General features: G+C 44.5%; 1 protein-coding gene across 1 annotated transcript; it reads left to right on the forward strand.

Annotated features, from left to right (window-relative positions):
- Positions 1-15,752: 15,752 nt before the first annotated feature.
- ngfb (nerve growth factor b (beta polypeptide)) lies at positions 15,753-16,415 on the forward strand (the record flags this gene model as incomplete). The annotated part of the gene is made up of 1 exon (XM_084441147.1): positions 15,753-16,415. The coding sequence occupies one exon, from the start codon at positions 15,753-15,755 to the stop codon at positions 16,413-16,415; it is 663 nt and encodes a 220-aa protein (XP_084297273.1).
- Between the last annotated feature and the right edge of the window lie 347 nt (positions 16,416-16,762).

The raw sequence follows: 16,762 nt of genomic DNA on the forward strand, positions 1-16,762 counted from the left end.
ACATTTATACATTGTTGTTATTTTTTTATCACAAAGGAACAAAGCTGTCTACAACATTTACAGATCATTTATAACAGGTGAAGAAAAAGTCCATAAGACATTTGTAAATGATAAATAGTTTCAACTTTAGATTAGCGCATGCAAAAACCTTTACAAATGATTTGTAGATGTTTTATGATGTTTTATTTATGTTTAACAAATCATTCGTCAAACATGAAAAACTAAGACTGCTAGTAACTGGTGTAAAATGTTATTCTTAAAAGCAATTAAAAATGAGTTACTACACATGAACTAATGTTATATAATGTTACTTAATGTAAGTACTGTTGATGATGTGTTATAAATCATCTACAGATCATTTTTGAATGTTAAACTAGTGTATTTATAAATAATATATGACTCATTCATAAACATGTATAAATTATTTGTTAATGATTAGTTCATTATAAACTAGTAGTTTATAACTGTCTTTGGGGCTGCAATAATGTCTACAAATGATTTGCAGACTTTTAGTAAATGTTTAACAAATCATTTGATAAACATGAAAAACAAATAAAGGCATTCCTAAAATCATTTAGAAATGTTTTACTACATATTAACTAACATTAATTAATGTTGAACACATAATTTACAAGTAATGTTGATAATGTGTTATAAATCATCCACAGATCATTTGTGAATGTTTAACTAGTATATTTACAAATCATTTATGAATCATTTACATGTTTATAAATGATCTATTAATGATAAGTTCATTATTAACAAATGTTTTAAAAATGCCTTTTAACTGATCATTATTATAAAGTGTTACCAGTGTTCTTATTTGGGATTTGTTTGTACAGCAGGTAAGAATCACTCAAGAGCAATCGTACATTTGACTGCTGACATGTTTCTGCAAAATCATTATAATATTTCATTATTATATTATAGGATTGAAATACAATAATTGTATCATTTGTAATATATGCTAATAAATGTTGTCATTATTTTAAAATAATAGCCCCGATGCACTGGTCCAGCTCAGATAAATGTGTGACCTTCTCCAGATACAGCGTTCACTGAATGAGTTGTACAGCTGTAATAGCATCCATCCCATGCATGTTATTTATGTCCACTGACCCTACTGAATATGACAGAGGGAGTCCGGCGCTCCACCGTCTTTACATTTTCCTTTGAGCATTCTTTTCTTTTCAGTTTCTGGGTGATTTGTGTGTGTGTGTTGTAATAGATGCATTCAAATAAGTGTATTCTCTGTTCAAGACATGGTCATAGGAAATCTACATTGTGAATCCTGTGTGTTATACAGTGATGCATCTGTCTCCTGACCCCACTATCCCCAGGCCTTAAAGGTTTTATGGGGGTCCCCAACGGGTCCCCTCCTATCAGTTAATCTTTGATCTCTCTAAATGTTCGCTTCAGCTGTTCACCCCCAGACCTAGCCTACTCACTGATAATTGGTTAGTGAAGTTTTTAATATGCATTATGGGTTGTACCCACAGTGTTTATAATGCTCTGGTTTGATGATAATCTTTGCTCTTGGTGGATTTCCTTTCTCTGAGCGCCCAGCTTTGCAAACTCGTGAACTATTTGTAATAAAAGTAACCAGCTTGGACTTGCAAAGATGAACCTTGGCATTCTCGACTACTCTTTTCTTAAGTATTAGAATAAATCTATCACAGGGTGTGTATGTCACAGGTTGCACTGTGTCGTTCGACAGTATCACTTCCAAGTTTTCCACCCTAACTTGCCCACACTTCGATCCAGGGTCCTCAGACTTTCCAGCACACGGGACAAAACATCGCTTTAACCAACTGCACCACCGAAAAGCTGACGATTCAATGGGTGGGCGGTATTCCTCCTGAGTTAAACCAGTTCAACTTGGTTAGGGTTATTTAGCGAGTTTAACCAGTTCACCTTGGTTAGGGTTAGGGTTATTTAGCGAGTTTAACCAGTTCAACTTACAAGGTTACATGGGCACACGGTACGCACTTTCAATTTACGATAAGAACACAGGTGCGAACAAATTCTCCAGTGTAAGAGCATGTTATGAGTCAGACTTTTCTTAGGACCTTTCTTAAGAACATTTTAACAAACAAACAAACTTTGGAAGATGTTGACGAATGAGGCCCTGACTGTTCTGTACATTTTATTAATTGACACATTTGTGACGGTCTTGTCTAATGTGTTCCATGCTTCCAAAACATTAATGTCCCACTTTGAAGCAGAGCAGGATGGTATAATTTTAGCAATTGTCCTCAGCTTGGGATTTGTGAAGTGTATCCCTGGCAGAAAAATAAAACCAGGAGCATGAACCATGTTCAGCTTTTCCAAAGGTTAGAACGATTTCCATCAGTTTTGAGATCCTCGTTGGTAAAAATGGATTCTGTGTTACATTCTCTGTGTTACATTCTCTGTGTTACATTCTCTGTGGTATTTCCTGGAAAACACCCATCTATCAGTGCTCTTGTCTCTAGACCAGATCCTCAGCATGATAACATAACATTGGACGTATTTACTGCAATATAATTTAACCATCCACACATGCCATTCACACACGCCATTTTCTATTTAAAAGTACAATTTGAAAAAGTAAGTAAGATATTTCTTTTCCAATAAGCTTAATTTCTAAAACAATGATGAGATGCCATATTTCATAGCCAGGCCTGCTATGTGTAGCTGTTCTCTGTTCTCTCTCCTGGTCTGTTATGAAGAGCTGTTGAGAGGAGCAGGCTACAGCCGATGTACCAAGAATGGCCTTCCTCCCGTCCAGCTGTTTGCTCTCCTTGCCAAACAATGCGTTGGGCATGCGTCCGTCTGTCTGTGTGGGGCTCATCTCACAGCAGTCAGACACGCAGGCTTATGAGATAATGAAAATGCAGGATATTAATTAATATCAGCAACTGGGCATGTTTTAGACGCTAATTACGACAATTACCTTTCTTTTGCACAAAGTACAGGTACTACCACCGGTTACAGCTGACACCCTTTGCATTGCTGGGGAGACTGGAGAGGAGCATCACCTACATACCACAAAGAGAATGTTGTGACGTTGAGGCCCGTTTATTTTACTTGCAGAGGGTCAATCATTTCTGATGTTCTGCACCAGTAGATTTATGTACACTGTCTAAACGACGGATTTTATTTCAATATTTAGAGAAAGTGAAGACAGTTGTATACAGTGCCAAGGGACATAATGTAAATCTGCACATCTGCTAAGATGATCTGAAAGGAAAGACAGGGTCATGATGACTGTCCATCATGCAGTTACTCCAGGCTGCTTACTAACTAGCCTCTAGTCTGGTCAGTGGTGACAATAAAGGCAGTTTGAATCTAGAATTCTAGAACTCAGAAGTCTAGAACTCAAATTTCAAGGTGTGAACATTCCAGAAATTAACCTCAAGTCCAGAGAGCATTACTGTACCAAAACACTGTTTTCAGCCTGACATACCAATAGCATGTCGAAATGATAGCAGCTGGAAGCCAGCACGCTGTCTTGGTCACTTTGAACCCGCCCGTTGTCTGCCAGGCAATGCCATGGAGACACGTATAAACAGAGAAAAACGGAGGTGTAAACAGATGGAGCCTCTGCAAAACAGCGAATGTTATGACCCGGACTTGAACGGGCGGCTGAGAGTGCCGAAACGTAAACACGTATTGGCGCTGAGATATCTCCAGGGCATTTTCTTCATTGTATTTTCTATTACCAGGATGGGAGAATCTGCGGGTCTGTGCTTTCTCAGACTGATGTAATGCACGCTCGGCGCTTTCACAGAGGGGACAGGCTGATTTGCCTGGCTGGGCTTCCTCCTAGGTGGACGGAGAATCATTTTGGTATTTTTGTGGCCAAGTTTGAAAAGAATACGGACAGATGTGGTCACATTCCTTGATAGAACAATCATTGATATGGAAGCCCATCGGATAACATTGACGAAACAATCTTGTTGCTGTGTGTGGACACTGGAGAGTGTGGAGAGAGTGTGCTGCTTTCTTTGGAGGTGTTCCACATCTGCATAGCCGTCAGTCAGGAGCTCCCCACAGTTCCACTGTCCATGGGCCTGAGAACTGGATGGAATTTGAACTCGGCGTGACCACCACTGTTCTAGAATCAGTCGGGTCAGGAACAAACCTATTGCAAGGCAATGGGAAGATTATCAAGTGTTATCTGTTACATGTAAAGTAAACTAGATTTTACGTTTCATGTACTGTTTGTCCAACTAAAACAAAAACTATCCTGCATCAACAAGTGAAAAGTGCATCCGTTAGTAGCAATGGAACTCTATAAAACTATAAAGCATCTTTCCTCATCATTGCAAGCAGAGCTGCAGCCTTCTGGTATGTGAGCTGTGCTCCAGTCGGTCAGTGAGTGTGATGTGTGTGTACTGTATGAGGTGTGAGTGTATGTGTGGAATGTAAGTGTGGTGTGGTGTGTGTGTCTGTGTATGGAACTATGTTGCGAAAAGATCCAACCGGTCAGCTGTGTCTGCTCACAGCACAGAGAAACCAAACAAGCCCTCAGTGACTAATGAAAGTGTCCATGTTAAACTATCCGTGCTCAGCGACATGTTTACGAGCCTCTCCTGGTCCTGCATAGCACAGCCCCGTCCTCCTTGATGGACGATGTCTTCACTGCTAAGAGATGAGGACGAACCTCAGGGACCGTTCACATGTTCCACAATGCCAAGGACAATTTTGTGTTGAGTCCATTCCAGTCCATTTAGTGTCCAGTCCATGTCCAGATAGTGTCGGATTCAGTCCAATTAAGTGTCCTGTCCAGTCAACGTTCCAAGTATGGTCCAGTCCAATGTCCAGGTCAGTCGAGTGAAGTCTGGTCCAGTGCTGTCTCTAGCCAGTTAGGCCGCACCTACCGAGCCTGTAAGCCGAGTATCTCTCTCTCTCTCTCTCTCTCTCTCTCTCTCTCTCACTCTCTCTCTCTCTATCCGAACACCATCTCTGAAATGGTTTCCTAATCCCTCATACTTATCTGACACTGTTAAACGGTAACACAGCAGCCAACTAGATAAAACAGGAAAGCTGTCAAGAATATAGGAGCGTGTTATGGCTCAATTGCAGGCTATTATAATTGCTAGTGTTAGCTCTGATTAATGGCCTAAGGTTGAAGGAGACATGTACATTTCCTGACTGGTGGAGCAAGCTGGAGCATGTATGGTATAGCACACAAGGTATATGTCATTATGAGGCACGGCTTCAGGTGAGCTGATGTGATCTGCATCTGTCCTGTTACCTTGTTAGGCTGCTTATAACAAGCCATTCTTTGGTTAACATCTAATCTTAACATCAAGGGTTAGAGCTGGTCGTCCAATTATCGTAGGGTCGGTGGTTTGAATCCCAGCTCGTCCTGAAGACATGTCAAAGTGCCCTTGGGCAAGACACTGAAACCCAAATTGCTCCCAATGAGCAGGCTAGCACCTTGCATGGCAGCTGTCGCCATTGGTGTGTGAATGGGTGAATGAGAGGCCTTCATTGTGAAGCGCTTTGGATAAAAGCTCTATATACTGTAAGAGCAGTCCATTCACCATTTATCATCTATGTCCCAAACCAAATCTGAGCCTGCTCTGTTAAACCTTCTAAATACCGAGTTGATGTCCAAATACAGAACGTGATTGATGCTGATGTTGATGTAACCTATAGTTTTAGATACTACCACCATCAAGATCATGGCTTGGATATGGATATAGCTTTTGAATGGTCCCCTCTGCTTTCTTCAGTCAGTTCTCCTGACTTCCACTGCATGTCTTCGTATCTTGTAGATAAGATTTCCTCGGGTGAAATCACTCACTCAATCAATAATGTATTTACCTGTAGTGTGCTGAATTCATTTTACAACTCTTAAAGTTTCTAATCATTCCTCTCTCATCTTATCTTCTTTCAATGTTCTGGAAGATGTATTGATTTTTCCAAGCTTTCAATTAAGCTTCAAGCTACTCTGAAAAAAATATTTCAAACATGACAGACCATAACATTTCTCCTTCTCACCACAACTGCAGACATGTTTTAGAAATGGGCCAGTCAGATCTGGAGTGCCATGTTTTTCTATAGTGATATCAGGGCATGCTGGGAACTCTAGGCCTAGCTGATTTAGTTAATAATTTATTCACTCATATTCACTTCATACATCTATGGTTATTTGGTATCGTTGTTAGCCAGCCACATCACGTTTGGATGCAACACAGGGTAGCTAGCTCGCGGCCACAGAAGTGAATGGGAAAACGCTCACCATGAATAAATGATTGCGTCAAACCAGTTCTCCTCATCTACGCACATCAGATTATTTCACTAGCTAGCTAGTGTTATACCGATAGTTATGTGTTGACATGCTGCATGAAGTTCTAGCTAGTGTTAGCTACTGTGTCTAGCCGATGAAATAGCTATTTAATTTTTTAAAGTTCATTTGGGAACCAGCAGCGTAGCAGGATTCAATACACAAGCAGCCCAGTGGTGCACCTGACCTGAGTTGACGGAGAAAGGGTGACTATACGCTTATCAGTTATGATGATGAATAAGTTACTTTTTCTGGCATATGATTTCTACTGTTATGTCTTGTCTTCACAAACACAGTCATCATATATTAGCCCCCACACATACAGAAGATAATTTTATCTTCAAGTTCTAGCTGCCTTGAACCATAGTTCTTGTTGTGTTCCACAGAAGCCAAACTCAGAGTCCAACTCCCTGACGGACCCTGTGGTTTTACAGTAAATGACGGAACTACAGTACTGTCTCTCTCACTGTTTCACTCTGCTAAATTAGTTTAACTGAATATTCTACCTCAATGTCTCTCACACATAAAGAAAGTGAAAACTTGCCCGTCTTGTCCTTCAGAGTCAAGTTAAATGAGCCCCATGTGACAGGGATGCCCACCTCCTGTGGCGCTGAATGTGTAATGTCTGCTTTATGTCATTATTTGTTTGTTGGCTGTAAGCCGACACACCAAGAAGAGGGAATCCTTTTTGTCGCTCCCTTCCTCTGTCACTGTTGGCGTTGTTGACCTGCAGTTCAGTGTTGCTACCACAAGAGGCAGTGGTCCCAGAACATCAAAAGAAAAAGACTCCACAGATTTCCCAGGTCAGTAGTTTTCGAGTGGATAGTGCGCTGCCTATCACCGTGAAGGTTGTGAGTTCAATCCTTGGTGTGGACATACCAAGGTACCATGACATATTTTGTCACTGGATGTTGTAGAAGTTATGTAACGAGTGTGGGTCATATTTGTTAATTATAGACCCTTTTACAGCCTAGTCAGCACAAGTATGCGCGCGCATTCATGAAACAGTAGCAGAGGAAGCCCATTTTTTTTGCGGTGCCCATTTTATATCAGGTAAGTTATTTTGACTACCTGGTTTCACTGGAATGTCTGGTTGAAATGTAGCCCTTCTCAGTCCTGTTGTCGCATTCCGCTCGCTCATGCCAGACAACAGTCCTTTGCTGGTCCATTCACTTTGCCGTCAAAATAAATCGGTGTCGGCCTAGTTAGGAGAGGCGCTCATATTTACAAGTGTCAGATAAACATGAAACTTCACTTACCTAAGCAAAAGGGTCTATTTAAACAAATGCTGGGTTTTGAAGCCTCTGCGCTACCATTAAATAACTTATTTAGACGTGTTCTGTCCGAATGATTTTTTTTAACCGAGGTAGTCTTCTTCTGTGGTGGTGGCGGTCTCTTTGGCGGTCTCTTTGGCGGTCTCTTATTTAGACGCGCAGAACGTGTAGGTTAGCTACTACAAGCCAGCTAATCCTTGTCACCAACACTTGCCTCACAACGTACATAGCTAAACTATTCACACAGCAAGCAACGTCAGCTGACTGGGACTGTCTCGTGAGTAGAATAACCAGTGTTGTGAAATACTGTACATTTAACAACTGGTCAGTTGATATAAATGATTGCACAGCAATCAAGCAGGACAATATCATTAGGGCTAGGTTAGGTAGCTAGCAAAGTCAGCTTGCCCAGCTGGTATGGTTATAGGTTCATTCCTATGGGATAGCTTAGTTAGTAGTTTGTGCAATGGGTTGACTAATCACTAGATCAATATTTTCAGTTGGGGATAGGACTACAACACCACCTGTGCTGTGGCACCAGGAATCTGCTCTGACCACTGTTTTTATTCACCACCATATCATGTTATTATACAGAATAAATGTACTGTATGTCTATGCGACACAAAAAAGGTTTTATATAAATGTTATTTTTGGCCAATATTTTAATGCACTATTTTAATGCACTATCTCCCTTCTGTTCTGTTGCAGCTTTGATGCTGGGATGCCTGGTGTGGTTGAGGCCAGAGAACACCGTGATGCAACACCAGTCAGGTGTCGGCTGCTGTGCAACGCTGATGGTCTTCAGGTGCAAGCCCCACCTGGACAGGACATGGCCAGACAGCAGTATCTGATCATGGATGGTTGTGACTGTGTCCATGATACAGGCAGTGCAATTACATAACATGTCAAGTATACTGTACAGTAGTATACAGTAGTGCAGAGTCAGTTGTCTATTGTATAGACGAGGTGTTCAATTGCTCAAATGTTGTCAGGTGTTGGTTCGAGTGTACAGTGGTGCAGAGTCAGTTGTTTATAGTAGTTTATAGTACTCTGGTTGTACTATACATAGGCCCTCACTCTAATTATAACAATGGCACACATGCCACCCCCTGGACCAACAAGTGAACATGTGACACCTTGCGCCTTGTCTATACAATAGACAACTGACTATGCACCACTGTACACTTGAACACTCGAACCAACACCTGACAACACTTGAGCAATTGAACACCTTGTCTATACAATAGACAACTGACTGTACTACTGTATACATGTGCATTACATGCCTCTCTTCTTTACAAAGATGGTCACAACCACATGTCCTGAGAGCACATGCAAAATAACAACTTATGGCTACTTTTGATGTGCATGTCTGTATGTTTAATAAAGCATTTAGGAAAAGTTTCAATCAAGACTTGAGTATTACCTATTTTGTTGAGTACTATGTTTACAATTGTTCATTCATGATATTATTACAATTGACCTTTCAAGTCTGCCTACACTTCGGTTACTTAGCTAAGAACCATTTTAATTACAATTTACTTCTAAGGGCAAATACTTTACTTTCATATCTTCATATCAATATAATATCAAGATCCTAGTAGATGTCCAAATAACCCACTGTGTCCTGGGTCTACTTATTCAACACCTAAAGGGAAGTGCAAAACAGCAAGTCATGACCTTTATCCAGAACAAAAGTTGAACCCATTGCAGCAAAATAGCTAACATTACAGGAATCATCAGTGTAACTGCTTTAGCCACTGACCGCTACCATTAATGTTATGGAAGCTGCTGCTAGTTGTTGTGAGCCCATGAGCTAACTAGCTATCCTGCTCTCATTGTGCTGGATTAGCATTGGAAGCATTGGAACTGATGTGTCCAGGTGACAAGACCCATCTTTATTTATCAGACATTACCGTCCTACCAGTCCCGCACAGAAACAAGCCAGCCAATGCACATAAGCCAGGCTTGACCCGGCCTGGTTTTCTGTATCCCTCCCAAGATCCCTCTGCCCCTCCAGTCACAGGTGTTCCCCCAGCTCTGGGAGTGTTGACGCAAGGGTGTAGCGACTCTTTCCAGAGCCTGTCTAACTGGGGTTCTCAGTCCCGCATGCACTCCACCCAGACCCTAGGACCAGCTGCCCCGCACTGCAAAACGAACGCTCCACCAGTTCAGAACACAACAAACACATAACAGTAACATGGACAGCTGTACACTGAATTGTTCAGGAAACACTCCTCTGCTCGACCTGTAGTATACGTTTGGAATGGCCAGGGAACTGTACTGCTTACTCTTCCAGTTCAGTGTCTTTTAGGTGACCTTGTTTCTCTCTGTCTCAGGTCAATGGACATCTGGCTCCAGCCTTGAAGCCATAAACTATCCCTGGAATGAGGGTGAAGTGGGATCAGTGTACACTCTGGTACCTGGAATTCAGAACGCAGAGTTTACACTCTAGATGTCAGTCTTCAGGGTTCTCTGTGCACAGCCATGGACTAGCAGACCTGTTGCATGATGGGTAGGGATGTTAATAATTAATCGACTATAGATTAATTGCCGATAAGAATTTACTCTAGTAAGATTTGGTAACTCAATTAATGGTTTGTTAATGGAATGGAACTTTTTTGGGGGGAACGAACGTTATCAACGGGAGTTACGGGATAAGGATAATCCTGATTTTTATCATCAAAACTCAAACTCAAATCTCCACCTTAAAATTTTGAAATACCAAGAACAACCTTTGATCAGGATTCTGAGTAGGATCGGATTGCCAAATCCGTATCTCAATCTAGGAGGATCAGGATCACATATCCTGTTTTGAAATACCCAATTTTGAGATTGAATCCTATCCTGATCATTCTGATCCAGATTGAATGTTTTGAAATACTGGGCCCAGGCGATTCAATTGCCTTTAAAGGAAATGTACAGCTCCCCTAGAGATTCAACAGCCTCTTGGAATCCAACATATTGTCCATCTTCTACCGACATCAGAAATGCCAGTGTAACCGAGTGAAACTGGGTTCTTGTGAGTATTTTAATACTAGGTAGCAACTCGTTGGTTAAACTCACTCCCCAGTGTAAATACCGTCCACCCACACCAATCAAGAGCTTGATTTTCATCGGCGTAGCTGGTTACAAAGGTGTCGGTCCCGCAGGAAACCTAGCTTCGAACCCCACCCAAAAGATATGGGTTACCGGTGCCTTTCATAGCCTACTGGCCCCACTTGTTTTGCTGTAGTTTCACACGCCAAGCTAGCCCAGCTAACAAGCGATATGTGAATTCACCTCGTCACCCCCCCCACAGACATGTTAGCTTAGGCTGCATCTCGCGATTGACTTCAGGGATCCTTCGGGGATGTCTGGAAGTGGGGACCGGGTTCTACAGGACTTCAGACTCCAAACGGGCTCGCCAGCTTTCATGCTCGGTGAACCACAAAGTATTGCTTATATTGTTGATGTTCAACATTCAACTGCTGCCAATATCAACTGCCTGCGGTCACAACACAGCCCCTCTTCTCCTGTTAGCATAGCGGCAAAACAACCTCTGCTTCTCTGTCCTCCTCGGGTTCATGGGAGCAGCTGCGGCCTCTGCTCCTCTCTCTCAGTACTGCTCCTCTCTCTCAGTACTGCTCCTCTCTCTCAGTACTGCTCCTCTCTCTCAGTGCTGCTCCTCTCTCTCAGTACTGCTAGTCTCTCTCAGTGCTGCTCCTCTCTCTCAGTACTGCTCCTCTCTCTCAGTACTGCTCCTCTCTCTCAGTACTGCTCCTCTCTCTCAGTGCTGCTCCTCTCTCTCAGTACTGCTAGTCTCTCTCAGTGCTGCTCCTCTCTCTCAGTACTGCTCCTCTCTCTCAGTGCTGCTCCTCTCTCTCAGTACTGCTCCTCTCTCTCAGTGCTGCTCCTCTCTCTCAGTACTGCTAGTCTCTCTCAGTGCTGCTCCTCTCTCTCAGTGCTGCTCCTCTCTCTCAGTGCTGCTCCTCTCTCTCAGTGCTGCTCCTCTCTCTCAGTACTGCTAGTCTCTCTCAGTGCTGCTCCTCTCTCTCAGTGCTGCTCCTCTCTCTCAGTGCTGCTCCTCTCTCTGTACTGCTCCTCTCTCTCAGTGCTGCTCCTCTCTCTCAGTACTGCTCCTCTCTCTCAGTACTGCTCCTCTCTCTCAGTACTGCTAGTCTCTCTCAGTGCTGCTCCTCTCTCTCAGTGCTGCTCCTCTCTCTGTACTGCTCCTCTCTCTCAGTGCTGCTCCTCTCTCTCAGTACTGCTCCTCTCTCTCAGTACTGCTCCTCTTTCTCAGTACTGCTCCTCTCTCTCAGTACTGTGGTCCTCTACTCTGGCTCGAAGAGATATGCTTGGATATCACTCATTACAGAGTGTTGTGAAATACTTAATCTTCGTCCTCTAAAACAATGCAATGCATCATGGACTTCAGAGGCAGAGAAGTAGAGAAAATGTGGACCCTCTGTTAAAATACACATATCCAGAGGATATTTAAAATATATAAGGAATGGCTTATTCGAGGGAAGACAACCATGCACATAAACATATTGGACAGCATTGAAATACAGTAGGACATGTAGAACCACAAGCTTAAGAAAGTGTACTGAAAGGTGTGACGTCATACCGGCTGTATTTCTGCCAACATTATCGACATTAACTCGAGACACACTTAATACATTTCATAAAAATAACCCCGGGAACTGATAGAACTTCTCTCAGAGATGGCAAAAAACAATAGGACATTCAAATTGGGTGATTTTCTTTCCTTTAAGGTTATTACTGTAACTGGTGGCTAGGAGTTTCATTCACCAGATCAAAGACCATTTTGTTTCATGGCATTGTTTACTTAAAGTGTCACTTTAAAGGTGACAGTTTATGCACTAGGGACAGTCATTCATCTTTCACACCACTTCATAATGCCCTTGACTGAAACATTAAATCACCCTGATGTGTGTGTGTGTGTGTAATAGAGAGAGAGAGAGAGAGAGAGAGAAAGAGATTGCGTGCAAGCATTTGTCAATAGCCTTTGTTTCTGCTAACACACACATAACATAAATCGTTCAAACAGGCGATATTTGACAGAGGGTTTCCGTAATTCTAGGGACACTCCGTTTATCAACCAGTACCCATCTTCCTCTAAGGTCCCTCCTAGCTCTCCTCCCCGAGCGTGGATAGTCTACAGGCTTCAAGCCAACACAAAGACTGTGCTTCATCCCTGGGAGCAGTTTTGCCCGAATACCCCAAGAAACGCAACAAGCAACATGTCATTCAGAGTCCAGCGGTGGCCCACAGATAAAGTCACCCACAGATAGGGTCACCCACAGCTCCCCAAGGCTTTGAATGGGAGCCGGGCCGGTGGGCTCAGCTTACCAGGGGCTGGCGTGCTCGGGTTACCAGGGCCACTGTGGGACCTTTACCATATGAATGAAATCTGCAGGTTTTTTTCCAGAAGTAGGGAGAGGGTCGGAGGGAAAGAGAGCGGAGGGGTTTGTCTGTGTCGCCGGCCTGGTTTGTCAGTCAGGCCAGACGGATTTCATTAAAGTGACTCCATTAGAGCTAATGAGCTGTAGGTCGGTGCTTGTGGGTGGGCCCGGCCATTCAAAACCAGCAGACCACATCAGTGACTGGGCCCTTACTCCACAATGACACACAAAAAAATGTTGGGTCTTCTTTACATACATGCAGACTCAGCTCAAAGTATCTTGTGTTTTCCAGCCAGTAATTTCAAACAGAACCTTATAAAACGCACAGGATGATCTGAGTCGGAGAATATTCAAGATTTAAGATCAGTTTATTTGCCATTTATATGGTTTACACATACTAGGAATTTGACTAGGGTAATGGCATACGCTGATGGAGACAACAATTGCAAATGCAATATAACCAATAAAAATAAGGCACAAATGCAAATCACGCAATATACAGAATGGAGTGTGGTTAGCGTATATACCGTACAGTGTGTGTGCAGAGGGTAGTGTGATAGATGAGCGATGTTTTATATATACAATAAATGCAATGTGTGTGTCGTTGTGATCTGTGGTACAATCAGAGGTTGTATGCAGGTGGGGTAAAGAGCCAGTGGGGGGTGGGGGCTCACACTAATATCCTTGTGTGATGGATGCTGTTCGGGTTCAGAAGGTCAGATAACTTAGTTGTGTCAAGATGACATTATGGTGTTGGACCCCAGGAAGTCTTAACTGTTGTTTTACTGCCAGTGAATGGGGATCCTAAACAACTAAAAGATAAACATTGATACTTTAGTGTATTGTGTATTCAAACTCCCTCTGGCTCTGGCAAACACACTGTACAGTACTCACTTCCCAACTGAATTCTACTGTTTGTGTTGCCAGTGGCTCTGTTTGCGCTGCGTCTCCAGGCTGTTGTCCAGTGAGCTGGAGAGAGAGAGAGAGAGAGCGGCTGGTTTCAGTGAGCTCACTAGGGATGATGTACGTTACTGTGTGACAGTAATGAGGTGTTGGAGAGACGAGCGGTCCGGTGTGGTGTCTCTCTCTCTCTCCTTCTCTCTCTCTCTCTAATTGAGGCACCAGATCTCAGGGAAGGAAGATAAGAGGACTGGGTGGTCCAATATGAGTTTGACTTCATACTACTGGCCAGTGGAGCTGAGTGTGTCGTTTATTTCAACATTGTTAAATAGAGTACATTGATGATGGTACTGTACATGACACAGGATTCACACTGCCTCCATCCTGTGTGTGTCATTTATGTATTATGTTAGTGTGCGCGCACACACACACACACACACACACACACACACACACACACACACAATGACACATATTGACGTCTACAGTACCTAGCTGATTGACACTGCGTGTGCTTGTGCTCTCTCTCTTTACAGGACGGAGCGGAGGCGTGTGGACCTACACTGAGCTCATCAGAGCAGAACCGAGGGGGCTGGGCCTTGGACCAGCTGCACTGGGCAGAGCAGGCCTGGGTAGTGATCTAGGCAGACCGCCGGACCGGGGAGAGCAGAGCAGCCCTGGGGGAAGTGGAACAGTCCTGGGTAGACGAGAGCAGAGCAGACCTGGGTAGACGAGAGCAGAGCAGACCTGGGTAGGGGAGAGCAGAGCAAACTCGGGTAGGGGAGAGCAGAGCAGACCGGGTAGGGGAGAGCAGAGCAGACCTGGGTCCGGGGGAGCAGAACCGGCCAGAGGACAGGCCCAGGCCTGGGTAGTCGAGAGCGGAGCTCTCGTGATCTGCGCACGGGGGGGCCGTCACCAGCCCTGATGGCAGGACCCTGGACTCGCTGTTCCGGACGCGCGCTCTAGGGGCCCAATAAAGGGGCCACACTTCTTGTGGAAAGACTGCACAGGTGAGGACAGAGGACCGACACACACAGCTGGGCGCATTTTTCTCCTACATTCGGCTTAGTCCGAGACTGCAAAACATACCCATGGAAACCCTCTGCTGAAAATGATTTTTAAGCCAGGTCCACATGAGCTGCCATGGGTTTAAAGAGTTTTAGAATGGAATTCAAATGTTTTGTGACTGCCAATGTGGAACTCTGACATGTCCAATCTCAAAAACAGCTGTTTTAAAACGGTCAAAGTTATGGAAAGACTCATGATGGGAGGGGCGTTTTGAAATGAGCATCTTGTCACAGCTGTTGTATGTGAACATGGCTTTAGAAATACAAAATGTTTAATCTAGGGAGCTGACTGCACCCGCTAGTTCAACCCTCAATCCTTCTTCACACTTTATAAAATCATCTCTCCTCCTGTAAATATGAACATGTAACATAAAACAAAACATAAAACGTTACAAACGACAACATGTTTTCCTTCTATGCAACAAACCAGTAGACGTGTTTGGTTTTTTCCCCAAGTGTGTTGTTAACTACCACAATGTGAGCTGTCATTTTAAGCCACCTGAAACACAGCTGTTGTGTGATTAGGAGACATAGGCGACCTTCTCACCTTAAGCTGTCACACAATTTCCTTGTCTGCCAAAGAGGCAGCAGAGCCCAGTGGATGACAGGGTTGTCTGATTGGGAGCCACCAGTCTGTGATGTAGAAGAGGTCCAAATTCTGCTCTGACACTTTAGAGCTCTTGGCTGTTAGACATTCTCTATAGACCTAATACGGACAAGAGACAGTGATCTGTAACAGTTGTTATCACCCTGTAATATCTACTAGTGTGTGTGTGTGTGTGTGTGTGTGTGCGCGTGTGTGTTTCTCCCAGGTCGAGCGCCCATGAGGTCATTCATGCTGATCCTGCTCCTCGCGATCGGCGTCCAGGCTGTGGTCACCATGGTTACGGTGGGAGGGGCCACCTGTCCCCCGGCCTCCTCGGGACAGCGGCAGAAAGAGCCCGGCGGGACCCCCGCCCCCACCGTGGACCCCAAACTCTTCGCCAAACGCCGCTACCGTTCCCCGCGCGTTCGCTTCAGCGACCAGTTGCCAGAGTCGGACCCCTCGGGGCGGCGGGCAGGGACGGGGACAGGGACGGGGACAGGGATAGGGGCGGGGACGGGGGTCCGGGCCCGGCGGCGGGCGGGGCGTCAGCCGCAGCACGAGAGCAGGGGGCTCCTCAACGTGTGCGAGAGCATCAGCTTCTGGGTGGGCAACAAGACCCGGGCCACGGACATCAAGGGCAACGAGGTGACCGTGCTGCCGGACGTGAAGATCAACAACGTCAACAAGAAGCAGTTCTTCTTCGAGACCGTCTGCCACACGGAGCAGCCCGAGGGCTCGAGCTGCCGGGGCATCGACGGCCGACACTGGAACTCCTACTGCACCAACTCGCACACCTTCGTCCGGGCGCTGACCACCTTCCAGAACCTGGTGGGCTGGCGGCTTATCCGCATCAACGTGGCCTGCGAGTGCGTGCTCAGCCGGAAGTCGTGGCGGCACTGACCGATACGCTCGCGCGTGTACGTTCGCCACGACGACAGCCTTCGTCCTCCACGCGCGCACACACACGCGCACACACACAGACAAATACAAACACCGCTGGACAGCTTTGGGACCTCTGCCTTATACCGCCTCACATAGCCCTCTGCACACAGTAAATTATTGGTTCATGTTACATATGAGGACTGCATGAATATACTGTAAACCAACCATTTGTTTATCTGTTGTTGTTGTTGTTGTTGTTGTTGTTGTGCTGTTCTGTTGTTGTTGTTTATATTGTTATTTATTAAACACTGAGGTACAAGCATCGTAATTTGTATGGCCTTATTCTCTCTGGACCAGGGTTGGGG

Source organism: Borostomias antarcticus (assembly GCF_949987555.1).
Source record: "Borostomias antarcticus genome assembly, chromosome: 7".
NCBI lineage: Eukaryota > Metazoa > Chordata > Actinopteri > Stomiiformes > Stomiidae > Borostomias > Borostomias antarcticus.